At 39.0% G+C, this 15,457-nt stretch overlaps 1 protein-coding gene across 1 annotated transcript; it reads left to right on the top strand.

The window, feature by feature from the left end:
- Positions 1-1,009: 1,009 nt before the first annotated feature.
- LOC135079074 (cytochrome b-c1 complex subunit 2, mitochondrial-like) lies at positions 1,010-14,921 on the top strand. Its single transcript, XM_063973684.1, has 8 exons — positions 1,010-1,337; positions 1,950-2,179; positions 2,412-2,700; positions 3,004-3,131; positions 12,808-12,980; positions 13,421-13,540; positions 14,375-14,542; positions 14,792-14,921. Exons 1-8 carry the CDS (start codon positions 1,131-1,133, stop codon positions 14,866-14,868), a joined length of 1,392 nt encoding a protein of 463 aa, XP_063829754.1. The 5' UTR covers positions 1,010-1,130; the 3' UTR covers positions 14,869-14,921.
- Positions 14,922-15,457: the final 536 nt, after the last annotated feature.

Genomic DNA, 15,457 nt, shown 5'->3' with positions numbered 1-15,457 from the left:
ATGCTTTAACTTTTTTTCATGAATATGGGAATTAAAAAATGATCACAATTAAAGGTATTGGCTGTACGGTGAAGATTAATGGATTGCGCGTTCTTTTTGAGCAAGGTTTAAAAATCCCTAGAAGTAACTTTAGAATGTTCTCTCCAGTGGTTTCTTTGAACGTTTTTGGCAATACCTATTATGTTGCTCTTATACCAGGGAAAGGTTTTCGCCATTTTTAGTTTACCCCCTAAAAGAGCCTCTAATAGTAAACATGTCTATTCCAACTTTCACAAACATTTATGGTAACACTACATTTTATCTATTAAAGGATACTTACTAGGTATTCCTACGTGATAATAAAATATTACGCGCTATAAAAGTTATAGTTTGTCATTATGTTTTTAACATTTGGATGGTCGCATCCATACGTCTACCTACCGCACTTCATAAAAATATCGACTAAGGCTGGGTTGCACCATCTTATCTTAATTAACTTTGACAAATGTCAAAAATTTGTCAAATTCCATACAAACAAATTATATCATCGGTTATTAATTTTAAAGGTACCTACTTACTTACGGTTAAATTAAGTTGGTGCAACTCAGCCAAGTAATTGATCGTGATTGTAGTTAATTTTTATGTTTAAGTTACAATTTAATAACATGCTCGTAGTTTCCTTGTGTAATCGAATCAGAATCTTCAAGTCTACCTAGCCTAAATCGTACCTCTAATGTTACGGTTACGTACGTCGCAAATGACGAGTTTTGTTGACCATGTAAAAAATGTAAGTGCAAGTGCAGTAGATAAATACTTGATAACTACTTACTTGCTATGAATAACAATGTTGCTATGAAGGCTTTTAATAACCGCCGAATTTGTCAAATGATTAAATTAAGAGTATTTATTCGTGATAAAATTAAGATCTTAGAGTAAGTATTTTTGAAAACAAAGATGGGGATTCAACATTTAATTTGGTTATTCGACAAAACCCTTCCAATATTATCAGTATTATGAAATATAGGAAACACCACAAGTACCAAGTCAGGCATGTCATACTTTTTGTAACAAAAGAAAAACTTATCCAATCATGCTGTCAAATTATCAAAACACCACGAACTGTCACCCGAACACATGTCGCATGTCAAACTATGCTCAAACTCAAAGTAACCGCCCCCGTTTACAAGAGATTCCTGGCCAGGCGGCTATCTGTGAGCAGGAATGACCGGACTGTTTGCTGGCCCAAGCCCGACTATGGGCCTATGGAGGTGATGCGGTCGGACCTCATGAATGGCATCAAGGTAGCCTCCGCGAAGCCTTTGGGCGCGCAGATCGGAGCTTGCACTATCATGTATCAGGTGAATTTCCACTTTATTGTCATGCCTTTTAGTTAGGGATCCGCGACACCAAAGGCATACGAAAATCTGAGAGATATCAATTTGTCAGAGCTACCATTTGGTGAGGATACCTTTCAACGACCAACAATAGCAGTTAACATATAACCTAGCTGTCTCACTGTGGTTTTCTTTTGCCCTAGGCTAAATAAAAGTCACCGTTGTTTCAATGCTCCCTTTTTCTAGAAGACCACCTTTAATAGGATCAAGGTCTGGTCACAGGGTGGAAACGATGAGTGATCTCACTCGATTATCTCTAAACTATAAAAGATATCAAAAAACTAGTTACCTACTGATCCTGAAAGTGCATCACGAGCTCTATCAAACGGAAGCTGAAAACATTGCATTTTCAGATAGTTCCAGTTTATCCTGTAACCTGTTATTGGTACCGTTTGAAAGAGCTCGTGAAGCACTTTCAGGATCAGTAATCAGTAACCAGTTTTTCGATATCTTGTAGTATATGTAGTTGAAATAATCGGGTGAGATCACTTATCGTTTCCACCCTGTAAGTATAGGGAAATAATTTATGATTGCCATGGTCAAAATTGAATTCATCAACACCAATTTCCGCGCAAGGCCGGTTCCCGCTACGAATGGGACGACCAAATCGGCGCCAGCCACTTCCTCCGCGCACTATCCTCGGGCTCGGGCTGCGGCTACTCCGCGTACATGAAGGCGCGCTACCTTCAGCAGTGCGGCGCCGCCATCACCTGCACCTCCGACCGCCAGTCCATCGCCTACACGCTGCGCTGCCCCGTCTCCTGCTTCCCTGACCTGAAGAATGTCTTGCTGGATGCCGCTCAAAGGTAAATTAGTTAACGTGATTGGGTTTCGAACCTGCTTCTTTACCTAAGGGAACTAAGTAGCGTGCCTCTGTCGCTACTAATCTTACTATATTTTTTTTCAATAATTTAATAGTTTTCTGATCTCCTTTTTTACCATTGATACGCCGGTTTCAGATCAAGAGATCGTGCTTGCATAGTTTGCACACACCTTCAGTGTAACACGGAAGTTTTATTTAAACCCTTAATTTTGAAGGTGTTGCTACCACCAATGGGAGATCGACGACCGAAAGCCATTAGTCCGAGATGACCTAGAGAGACGGCATCCAGAGCAGATCGTGATGGATTTGGTCCAGCGAGCGGCCTTCGCGGGACCTCTGGCTAATTCGGTGTTCTGTGAGGACGAGCGAATAGGCGGCATGTCGCAGGAAACGCTGCAGTGCTTCGCGCAGACGAACTTCATATCGGTGCGATGCTCGGTCGGCAGTGTCGGAGTGCCGTTTGAAGAAACCCTTAGGATGGCTGAGAGGATCGAGTTGAGACGAGTAAGTATTCCAAGCTTAGGTAACATTAAGATAGGTGCCCGCAATAAAATAGTGCCAATTTACGCTCTCTTGCTTCAGAACTTCATCCACTTGAGTTTCAAGGTGTGAATAATAATTTCAATCGTATTTTTCCACATCCTAGAGTTTAATTATTAGGGGAGGCCTACGTCTAGCAGTGGACGTCCTGTGGCTGAAATGACGATGGGATTTACTTAAGTCTGAATTTCAGAATTGGATCTCATAATGATTCGAAGATGGAAAACCGCCTCTGGGATTAGATTAACTAGTTCGTATGTACCATAGGAGCGGCCTCCCGACCCGTGCACTCCTCCCACGTTCCCCAAGAGTGGCTACGAGTACCACGACCTGGGCTCCGGCAGCGACACGTGGATCGCGCTCGCTGTGCCCGGGTGCAGCAGCTGCGACATCTCGTAAGGACAACCCTCAATCCTTCTTACTTAGAATAGGCGGGTACTTCTCACTTCAATTCTCGAGTGGTGACCAAGGGCTGGAAGACGTAGCGTAGGCAGGCTAGGTGGACCGACGATTTGTTAAGGTCGCGGGAAGAGCCTGGATGCGGGCGGCGCAGGACCGTTCATTGTGGAAAACCTTGGAGGAGGCATTTGTCCAGCAGTGGACGTCATTTGGCTGAAACGAACGAACGAACGAAGGTAGGTACCTACTTAGCGCCTTACACTGGTGTGACGTATTTATAAAGAAAAGTCTGCGTGACGAAGCAACAAATGATTAAATAAATAATATAAATAAATAAATTCTTTATTGAATAACTTATTGACAGTTTTTAACAATAGGCTAATATTAAACTATAATAGGTAAAAGTACATAACGTGCCCGAACTAAGAATTATAATTCCTGTATCTCAGGCAAAAAAGGCTTACATTACTTTATTAATAGAACTATTTCCAGCAAAATATATAATCTAATATTTATACATAATAATATATAATTAAAAATTAAAATCTACACAAGTTACATTTAAGATTTAAAATCAATACAATGTGCTACATAATATTGCTTTTTCTACATACTTTATTAAAAACATCCAACATACAGTGTCTGCGTAAACAAAAATAATAAACTGGGTCACGCTCAATGTTGCAAAAATCATACTAGTTATTTATGTTTACTCTAGATATACCTACATAAATGCAATTCGGTTTGTTAAGGTAGATTTGATAAAAGGTTAGTGGGACAGCTCTATGATTAATTATGGAGTTATCTTCTAGTAGGTACTAATGGTAAAAGTTAATTTATACAATCTAGGTAGTAAATTAGCTAATGATAAAACTGACACATCAAGACAAACATAAACTCGCAGGGGACGCTCTTACTTAGGCGCCTGCGTAATCTATGGTGTTAATATATCTTTGTTCTGCTAGTTTCACTCAGCATCACCTGTCTTGTGATTGTTGGGCTTTTTGAAGTGCAAGCAGGTCGCACATTTTGAGGGTTCATCTTTTTTATTGCAATCCTTTAATACGTGACCCACTTCTCCGCAGTGGCCGCAAGTGATATTAGCTTCACGACAGGTCTTAGCAGCGTGTCCATACTGCTGACACTTGTAGCACCTTGTCACTAGAGTAAAGTCTCTAACAGGGCACGATGACCAGTTCACAAAAACTCTGTCATTTGCTATCAAGGTCTTCCGTATTTGAGCTGTGACTTCAATTACATAATTACAGGTTTCGGTGTCTTTCCTCCCTGATTTATGGCTTAGCTTAATAGAGGACATGAACGCTTCCAGTGACGTATTTTGAAGTTTGTCGGCTAGGTTTTGATGGTATAATAATAATAATCCAACCTTTCGTCCGAGCTCGACCAGCTAAGCCACGTGGGGGGCGGACACTCGCAATGAATTTACCATGCGGGTGACCAACAAGTATTGGGTCAGGTCAGTGGAAATTAAACTCCGTATAACTTTTCAGCACTTTCACAGTATATTTCACACAACACAAATTGTAAAACAATATTAATATTTCGTCCTTAACTGTTACTCCGCTCAGCGCTCGATCAAGACTGACTCTCGCTCTGCTATCGAATGCCCCGCTCAATCACCCCCACCACAAGTCGGTGTGCTGTGATTGGTCGACGCTTCCGATTGGCTGACGTCTCTGATTGGCTTTTGTAATTGTAGTCAAATTAACAACTCGTAACAGAAATTGATTGAAAACTAAAGAAAGTGTATAATTATAATAAAATATTTCTAAAAATAGTTTTATATTTTACCATTATAATCGACAATAAATATTAATAAAATTACCGGTAGTTATTAAAATCATATTTGTTGCAATCCTAGGACACGCATAATAGAAATACCAGACATAAGGATAAACTTTACTTACCTCAATCAAGAATAAAAATGTTAAATACCAGCCCCTACTACATGTCAGTGAAACTATACAACAAACTTCCTGAACACATAAAAACCGAACCTAACATTAAACGCTTTTCTAAAGCTCTGAGACAATATTTAATACCTAAATGTTTCTACTCAATTAACGAATATCTAACTACTGACCACCGAAAATGTCTCTAGATACTTTAATTTGTAATCTGCTTGTTTTGTTATTTTTTAGCATCGAAGTATGCAATTATGTTTATTTATTTATTTATTTATTTATTTAAGGATAGTACACAGCACAATATCAATCTGTATCTAATAACAATGTTTTTTAGTTATGTTACTTCTCATATTATGTATAATGAATGTATATAGCCACCTACTCTGTTGCAATACCTCCTAGGTCACTAAGTCTTAAGCCCATGTGTATGTAATTTCCACCATTACAATAATTGTCACTTAGTACGCAATAAAGATTTGAATTTGAATTTTGAATTTTTAGTTAATTGAACCAACATAAACGGAAATCAAATAAAATAAATTAAATAAAATAGGTTAATTATTACTTCATTGTTACAATCAATTTAAAAATTAATAAAATAACAATAGTTATTGTATAAATATAAATATGACGCTAACACAAGGCAAGGGCAAACCCATCAAGATGGAGTTAAGAAGTAAAGGTCAACGTATAATGCCGCTTCCCGGGGGCGATCGCCGGGGCGCGCCTGTAGCCGATGCTGGGCGCCACAGCATACGAGCCATCGGTGGCGGGGGTTTAGGTGGACGGCCCTCTGCCGGGGGACCTGCTTTAGGTGGGAAACCTGAATTCACCCAATTCTCACAGCAACAAAATAATTGCTCAGTAACGCCAACCGAAGATGTTTCGCAAGAGGCACGAGCCACTAATCTCACTAATCACTAAGGCTGGTAAACCCAGAGTGCGCATGAGATGGGATGACGAAATAAATACTTTCATCATGCGCACATACTATCACATCACAAAATTAGAGACAGATCGTACCATGTACTGCAAAAACTTATACGACAGGTTTAGACTTAAATACCTCAATCTTGATGTTTCGGGACAAAGAATCGCAGATCAACGTAGAGTTATAATCCGAAATAAATTACTCTCCGACGACACCATAGAAAAAATCAAATTAGAAGTAAAAGAACAGCTTGAATTAGAGGCAGAGTTACTATCAACCCCTGAACTTGAAATGAACACAATATTGGCACATTCGCGTGACTCTAGCTTTGAAGACAACCTTCCTTTAAACTCACTTAGAACAGCACGTGCAAATCCGTCATCAAATTCTCCGTCACAGGACACACACATGCAAAATGTAGATTTCCCTAATACACAGTCTCCCCCAAACTCTCCGAGTCATAATATAACACAAGAAGAAAGAGCTGCAAATGGTGGCAATGATACCCAACTAGATACACTACATCAAAAGTTGACAGACGAGTTACAAACAGCTCTAACAGAATATACCGGAACAGACCCAACTACGAGACCTAAACTACTAAAACTACGCGAAGACAAAAACCTCTATCAAATACTGTATATATTTAACAACCACATTCTAAGCAAATTTTATTCCACAGACTCAAACATAACTCACATACCTACATACCTTAATATATTGCACGGCTTTTGTTATTTGTAAACACCTTGGACATAAAGTTGAATCACTAATAGGACACAAACGTAACTATAAACAATCATGTAAAAAACCAGCATGGCAAATTAGGATTTAAAGAGATATAAGTAAACTAAGAATGAATATATTGCGAATGAAAACATATCCGATAAGCTGCGTATAAGAGTTGACATAATAATTTCAAAAATATCAAATACATTCTACCCATGAAAAAAATAACAGCAGACCTGAAGAATTTCTTGACACACTCAAACAAAAGTTAGCCCTTAAGGCACAAAGACTAAGAAGATATAAGAAAGTATTACAGCGCAAAGAAGATAACCAATTATTTTTGAAAAACGAAAAAATATTCTACAGAAAAATATCAGCTAAAGTTACTGACGGAGAAAATACAGAACAGACACAAAATAAAATCCCTTCTCCTGACGAATTAAAAAACGACTGGGGGAAAATATGGGGAATCGACGCAGAATATAACAACCAAGCGGACTGGATTAGAGAGGAGGAAAACAAATGGAAGGATATTGAAGAGATGGAGTTCCAAGACATCGACGGAGAAGATATACAGGCAGTTACGCGAAAAATGAAGAGTTGGAGAGCTGCCGGGGTTGACGGAATTCACTGTTTCTGGTATAAGAAACTTAACAACCTACATAACATCTTAGGAAACACTATCACTGACGTTATAAAGGAAGAAACTGACATGCCAGCGTTTTTAACCAAAGGAATCACTTATATGTTACCAAAAAGCCGCAATACGGAAGACCCCTCACAGTACAGACCTATTACGTGCCTACCAACCCTTTATAAGTTAATAACATCTTGTATCACCAATAAACTCAATACACACATAGAACACAACAACATCCTGTCCGAGGAACAAAAAGGCTGCAGACGAAACCATCTGGGCTGCAAGGAACAGCTAGTTATTGATTCAATTATTCTTAACCTTTAACTATAGTCGTGAAAAAATAATCACACTCCCATGGACGTCGGGTCTCACAGACCCCTATCTAAAATTCTTCATAATTTCATATCTGAACCAATTTGAATTTATTAAAGAGTTGATATATATCTAATAACTATTAATAAAGGATCTAGTAGTAAATTAATCAATTTTTAATCATTATTTAATTATTTTTTGGCAAATTTAAAAAACATAGACGTTTTTCAGTGTGAATTGTCTTAGCATCACATATAGGCTCCTTAATTACAGTCGATTAATAATAAATCAAACTAATATTTTTTTCCTTGCTAATTAATAACCGTGTAACATAAAAACATAAACAGAATTTCTGAAAGACATAAAATAAAAAAATTGACAAGGGTTAAACTTACAAAAATTATAAACAGTGGCCTAGAACACTAAAGACAAATTATCTCTACAGGCATGTGTCATCTTTCTTTGAGAGCTTTGATAGGCAAAATATACACCTATCAGAATCGGAATCGGCAGCAATGGTACCTTCTAAGACATCTAAACTCAAAAGAAGGATCGTCTACAAGTAAAACCTTACTTCTGGAATATTACTTAGATAGTTGGGCTAATAATATAGCTGATGTACTCAGATACTTTCTACCATTATCTGTTCTTAAACTAAAACAATTTACAACATATTATAATGATATACTATAAAAAAAATATAGTTGACAAGTCACATCCATACAAGTATGTTTGTATGGAAATTATAGTCATCGGGTCTCCCAGACCCCGATAAAATTTTGGATGGTTATTACTCACGTAATAAGTGCCGGAAGACGCGATTTTATGCCTCCTCGGTCCTTACACAGTTAAAACTGAAGCTACTGAGATGGTCGAGAGCAGCACGTGTCGGGAAGATAAGTATTTAAACCGAGAAATTGAAAAGGGGGGTGGGCCTCTGAGACCCGACGTCCATAGTTAAAGGTTAAACATGCTCACAAACGAAAGAAAAATATTAACATTACCTACATTGATTATAATAAAATTACATTTTAAAAAAAATAAAACCGACTTCAAATGCGTGAACACAAAAAAAAACTAAAAATTAAAAATATTGCGTATAAAAAAGTTCATCCCCAATTTTCCACCCTTAGGGGTGAAATATTTTCTTCAAATTCGCATGAAACCACCCTTTTGATAATACCTATTCAACAAAAAAATAATCGTTCAAATTGATTTATAATCGGCGGAGATATTGCGTATAAAAAAGTTCATCCCCAATTTTCCACCCTTGGGGGTTGTTTTTTCTATTATTAAATTTAAATGGGACCACCCTTGAGGTATTACCTATACGCCGAAAAAAGATTTGTTCAAATCGGTTCATAATTGGCGGAGTTATCGCGTAACAAACATAGAAAAAAAAAAAAAAAAAAAACATACGGGTCGAATTGAGAACCTCCTCCTTTTTTGAAGTCGGTTGAAAAGGCATTCGACAGCGTACCGCATTCTTGGTTAATTAGAGTTTTGCAAATATATAAAGTAAATCCAACAGTAATAACCTTCTTGGAAAATTCCATGGCAGATTGGAAAACCTCTCTCTTTTTAAACAACAATTGCAACACCATCAGCACAGAAGAAATCTCTATCAAAAATGGCATTTTCCAAGGGGATTCTTTAAGCCCACTATGGTTTTGTCTTGCTCTGAACCCTCTCTCAAACTTGCTAAACAATTCAAATAACGGTTACAAGCTAACAAACACCACATCCATATCTCATTTAATGTAGGTATATGGATGACATCAAACTCTTCTCAAACACAGAACAATCCATGAAAACCCTTATAGCGTTAACAGAAAAATTTAGCAAGGACATTAATATGACGTTCGGTCTTGACAAGTGTAGAAAGCTCAGAGTAGTGAAAGGTAAAGTAAAGCCTACAAGTAACAGCAACGACTCCAGTAAATTTGTAACAATGGACGAAACAGAAACTTACAAATACCTCGGCATTCAACAAGATAAGGGAATTCACCACGTTAAAATAAAAAAAGATCTCACTTGAATATTTCCGACGCCTTAACTTGATATGCAAAAAACAACTTTACGCTAAAAACCTTTTTAAAGCCATAAATACATTTGCGGTACCAGTGTTAACATATTCATTCGGCATTATAAAATGGACCAAAACAGACATCAATAAGTTAGAAATTAAAACAAGAACTACACTTACTAAGCACAATTACCTACATCCTAAATCTGCAATACAAAGAACAACACTTAAAAGAGAAGAGGGGGGAAGAGGCCTAATAGATTTAAAGGTATTATGGGAAGGACAAATAGAGAGAATGAGGAGTTTCTTCCTATCAAAATCAACATCAAGTCAAATACACTCAGCAGCAACAGATTTAGATGATAAATATACACCACTTGACTTACATGATACCAATAAAGAGTTTTTAAGCAAAAAACAACAAGAAGCGGATAAGCTAGCAGCATGGCGCCGAAAAGAACTGCACGGTAGACATCGTCACGACCTTGAACAACCTCACATAAATAGTATTGCTTCCAACAAGTGGTTAAAACTAGGCGCTCTTTTTCCTGAAACTGAAGGATTTATGATAGCAATTCAGGATCAAGTCATAAATACCCGCAATTACAGAAAATACATTATAAAAGACAAAAACCTTACCACTGATAAATGCCGCAAATGCAACCGACAGTCGGAAACAATCCAACACGTCATCACAAGTGCTTGCCCAAATTTAACTCAAACAGATTACACCCATCGTCATAACCAAATTTGCAACATTATACACCAGAAGCTAGCATTCAAACATAAACTTTTAGCCGGAAAACCACTGCCATATTACGAATACAGCCCAAAGCCAGTGCTGGAGAGCAGCACCTGCAAGATATACTTTGACGGTGCCATACTTACCGATCGAACTATACACAATAATAGACCTGATATCACCTTAATTGACAAACAAAATAAAACAGTACATAATTATAGACATAGCCGTTCCCAACACACACAATTTGCATAAAACCATAACAGAAAAAATACATAAATATACCGAGCAAAGAAGAAATTTTGAAAATATGGAAAATGGAAAAAGTATACATTATACCGTTGGTGCTCTCCAGCACGGGTGTCATCCCAAACCACTTGCTAAGTAACTGCCCTACGCAATTTAGACATTAAAGAAAATATTTATATGACTATGCAAAAGGCTGCGATTCTCAACACCTGTCGTATCGTCAGAAAGTTCATGCAGGACGACTCCAACTCCGCTATCAATTCTGAAAACTTAACTCACTTGGCATGAGCCCGTGAGTTATGGTTAAAACCGAAGACCATAGGGACTTCGAGTAAAAATAAAGAAAACGTAACAATAATAATAATAATAGGTATATGCATTTAAATACCTCAGTTTCATCCATGGAAGCAGGAACTCCCAGTACTATAATCCTAGGCTTCCGTTTCTTCGTCTCGTCTATGATGAGGCCAGATGTTCTTAATTGCGTTGACTGCTTTATCTTCTCGATGTCGTCTTTGGAGTTGGTGCTGATGATAACGCCGCCATCTCTAGTTTTCCGTAGACCTCTCACGTGCAATTTCATTTCTTCGGGCTTAATTATTTTTTGCACTAGCGACTTGGTTTCCTCGCTTGACTTCATTTTATCATCAGGGTAAATCGCCACAGAACTGAAATTTTTGGGCTGAATAAGATTGACAGGACTCTTTTTAACCATGTCAGCAAAGGAAAACGCTCCCGAGATAGGTTTTGAGGTCACTTCTATGCTTTTCTTGAGGTCTTGAAGTTGCTGTGAAATGTCTTGACTTTCTTTAAGGACCTGTATGTTGCTATGAGCTTGAATGGCCTTTTGCTTTAGCGACTGGTATTGTACGGCCATTTGGGATGTTCCATGGCTCACCCTTCTGCACAGGTTACTAATCCTCAGTTTCTGGTCAGTGTTGAGCTTTCCTTCCGATGAGATTATGCACACCTCATTCAGGCACTGCTCGATGCTTTTCATCCAGTTCTGGAGTTCTGAAGTGGCCACCACTTCGAGTGGTTCCATGACAGGGGCGGCGGGCGGCGCGCGCTGCGAGGGCGTGGGCGGAGGGCTGCGCTGCGTGAGCGCACTCCGGTTGAAGGGACTTCCTTCCATATTATCAAGTCTATATACACAAATCATTATAAGTTCAGTGTTCAATTAGAAATAAATGACACAGATAAAACACTTCCGAGTTTCGTTAATGTAGGTCGCGATTTTGCTAGTGAATAGTTAAATTAAATATTTATTTTCATAGCGCTGACACGTCCGATCGAGTGAACGGCACAATGTTAACTTTATTATTTGTTAGGCGTTAGATTTAAACCTTCATTTTAGATAAAGTAAAAATTTCTTTATTTGCTTAGACTTAATAGTGCTTACAACCTTCTGAATTAATTCTTTACTCGTGCGTGTGACCCTTATCTTATCATGGGACATTGACATTACCTCCTAGCTAGTTACACAGTGCGTGCGAGTGTGCCTACACACGCACTCACAACACAAACGTTAAGCGCGAACTCAAGTTCGGTCGGGAAAAACCACTGGAAACTAAGTAGTACATTAGCGAGGTCTACTCCATTTAGATCTCCTGGATTAGGTCACCCAGGTGATCAAAGTGGACTCCAGGCGACACTTTGGTGTCATTTGATCACCCATGGATGGATAAGAAGTCCACTTTGATCACCAATCCATATTAGGTATAGGTGATCATTGCGATGAACCAGGAGTTCCAGGAGGAGAACGGCGAGGAGTTCTTATGCCGTCTTGCCTACTTAACTTCTTTACAACTAACATCAGGACCAACGACCTGATGAAGGTCTCGGGTAAGGTAGGACAGGACCGCGTTGTGCAGTGGACGTTATTTGGCTTAAACGAACGAATGAAGTCCCATCACATGTCGGCATTATGGTGTCCCCAAATGACGTCCATTGCTGGACAAAAGCCTCTCCCAAGGATTTTCATAACGATTAGTCCTGCCCACCTCCAAGTGGGAAGTACCTACCGACCTTCATCAGATCGTCAGTCCACCTATTGGGGGGCCTTATCCAGCAGTGGACGTCATTTAACTGAAACGATGGTGTCCCCTGTGGCAGGTGCCTGCTGAAGCACTCGATAGTAGCCGCGGCGTGCGGCACCGGCAACATCCAGCTGGGCCAGCACGACATGGACCGCACGCCGCAGCCGCCGCTCGGGCTCATGGCCGGCAACGACATCTACACCGACTACAAGGCCTTCAATTTGTCCTATTTCGATCAAGGAATCTTTGGTTAGTGCAACCATTATGTCTCCAATCTACTGAACAATACCATGGTGGGGACTGTTGGCCCTAGCCCTGGTTAAGCTCATTAGTTACATACCTAGGCTACTTTAGGCAAACTTGATTTATCTGACTCGTTTGTGTACATTACTAGAATACTGCCTAATGATGGTTCTAGTAGACTGTTAAACATATAGTGGATTTTACGTAAAGTAACGTTAATGCATTTTCTATATTACCATTTCTAACCTCATTCATAACCTACCGGTTGCGAACAAAATCAACAAATGGGAAGAATGAATGAATGAGTTGCTACTTTTCTCGAATCTTCATTCTCGTCTTCGTTCTCTTCCTTTTCCCGGATGGAGTGAAGGAACGTAGGGATGGGAAAGGGAACATAATCGATTGTTGTAACGCCTATGTACCTAATAACTTCTAAACAAAAACAGGTGTCCTAGCAAAGACCCGGTCGTGTACGGCCAAGCAGGCGGCCCTGTGCGCAGCGGAGTTCCTGGTGAATGTCGGAGATCTGGACTTCAAGCAGATTGAAGTGGGCAAGAAGCGGCTTAGTGAGTTCTTTGAGCAATATAAATTATTTAGTTGTCAGCAGATCATTGACACATTGCTAGTCAATACCAATGTGTGATAAGGAATCACACAGCGACGTTATGGTGATTCATTTATTCATTTATGGTGCGCAATCACAGGGCCCGTAGGAAATGTGGTGCATAATGATATGTTAAAAAGGTAACCAAATCCTTATTATAAGTGTATAATAATTAATATAATACCTAGCTTAGGTTCATTCACACTTATTATAATATTATTTTTAGCAAATGTGGCACTTAACCGTGCAATTTATCGTGGAAAACTTATCAAACAACTAACATCAGATAATGTTTCTTTGGGTTTCTACATAGCAATGGAAAGTTGTCAATTTAAAACCAATATTACGGGGATGGGTTGTTATTATGATGATCGTTATCTCGCTATAGCACACGAATCGTTCATAAACGGGGCAAATATTTTGATATTACCTACGTGTTGTTTTGTTCCTTCCGCCTTCCATTTGAATAACAGGCATCACAGTTTGCAAAACATAATGTTTGTTTTGTTACTATTTGGGTATCCTCCAAACTTATTACGTGGTTGATGCAAACTAATTATTCTACCGCTGAAAATGATCCTCTATCGAAAGACTGACATTTTATTCTAGTTCACAGTTATTCAAGTTAATAAATTTAATTTTCTCCGTTTTAGCCGTGTAGTTTCGGCGGAGTAAAATAGGACCAATCCTAATCTTCCCGTGGATGTATAATATTATGACTTAGCATGGGAATGGGAAGTGTAGTGTTTGTCCTTCTGCAATAGATTAAGACCTGTTGATGATGATTTTTTCCCAGAGGTAAGCCTTGCCCTTCACGATGAGGACTGCGTGAAGGTGAGCGAGGGCCTGGCGCTGCAGGTGGCCAACAATATGCAAATCGATAGCGCCAAGAACTCCATGTGCATGGTCGACCTCATACCGGCGGACGAGGTCTGCGCGACTGCTAAAGTGCTGTCCAGTAAAAGTAAGGACAAAATAATGAAAATCACTAAATAAACGAGTCTCATCGTCATCATCTAGAATATAATTTTGTTATAAATCCTGCTCCATTTAGAATATTACTTCTGTCTTTACATGTAATTGAATTTTTCGAAGACTTGCTTGCGTGAGCAACCATAAAATTGACTTCTACTGCTAGTGGATCGCCATAGTTGTTGCTGGCTGGCATTGGGCTTTTTTCGTTTATTACTCATTACCCTCTATACGTTTTCAGGTAGATGTATGTCAGTGGCGGTGGTGGGTGACATAGGCGCAGTACCGGAAGGGCGAGAGTTATTATGTGGTTTTTAAATTATTACTATTATTTATATATTTTTATGACAGTTTAATAAAATGAATCGCTAACCGAAACCTTTGTCATTATTTTTGTATCCTAAAGTCCTTCCTATTCTTTATCCTATTCTTTTGTCATAATGGACATTGAGGTGGGATCTCTTCCTAAACAAGTTCCCCCGGTTTCCACCAAAACGGAGCAGAGCGGAGAAATGTCGGGTCGTCAAATTTTTCTATAGAATTTGACAGCGGCGGCGGAGCGGAGAGATTTCTCCGCTTTTATTTATTTAATAGGACAGCCAACAAGACGACACTAGAAGACAATCAAAATTAAAACTTTGTAAGCGCCTGTAGCCTTTTAAACGAAATTGCGTGAGTTAGTAATATGCCCAGCATTAGATTATATATATAGTTTTATTTATAGGCTGCCTGAAAAGCAGCGTTTTTCTAGGCGCCCTGAGCCCCGATTATAGATGACCCACGCTGAACTGTCCCGCCAAACTCAATGACAGGGGGGCGCTACCATCGTTCAACTTTATGGTTTCCAACATGACAAAAATCGGAACCAGCGATTCGGTATTGACGGTGGCGCCCCGCTGTCAATGTC

The sequence above is a fragment of the Ostrinia nubilalis genome, chromosome 16 (genome assembly GCF_963855985.1).
Source record: "Ostrinia nubilalis chromosome 16, ilOstNubi1.1, whole genome shotgun sequence".
In the NCBI taxonomy this organism is placed as follows: domain Eukaryota; kingdom Metazoa; phylum Arthropoda; class Insecta; order Lepidoptera; family Crambidae; genus Ostrinia; species Ostrinia nubilalis.
Note: the sequence above shows the minus strand (reverse complement) of the source record. Positions and strands in the feature narration are given on the sequence as shown.

Excerpts from the sequence above, each read along its gene's own strand:
- LOC135079074 (XM_063973684.1), top strand. The coding sequence starts at position 1,131 with ATGCTCAAACTCAAAGTAACCGCCCCCGTTTACAAGAGATTCCTGGCC. Across the intron at positions 1,338-1,949 it reads CTTGCACTATCATGTATCAG|GCCGGTTCCCGCTACGAATG; the intron begins GTGAATTTCCAC and ends TTTCCGCGCAAG. Across the intron at positions 13,541-14,374 it reads AGTGGGCAAGAAGCGGCTTA|AGGTAAGCCTTGCCCTTCAC; the intron begins GTGAGTTCTTTG and ends ATTTTTTCCCAG.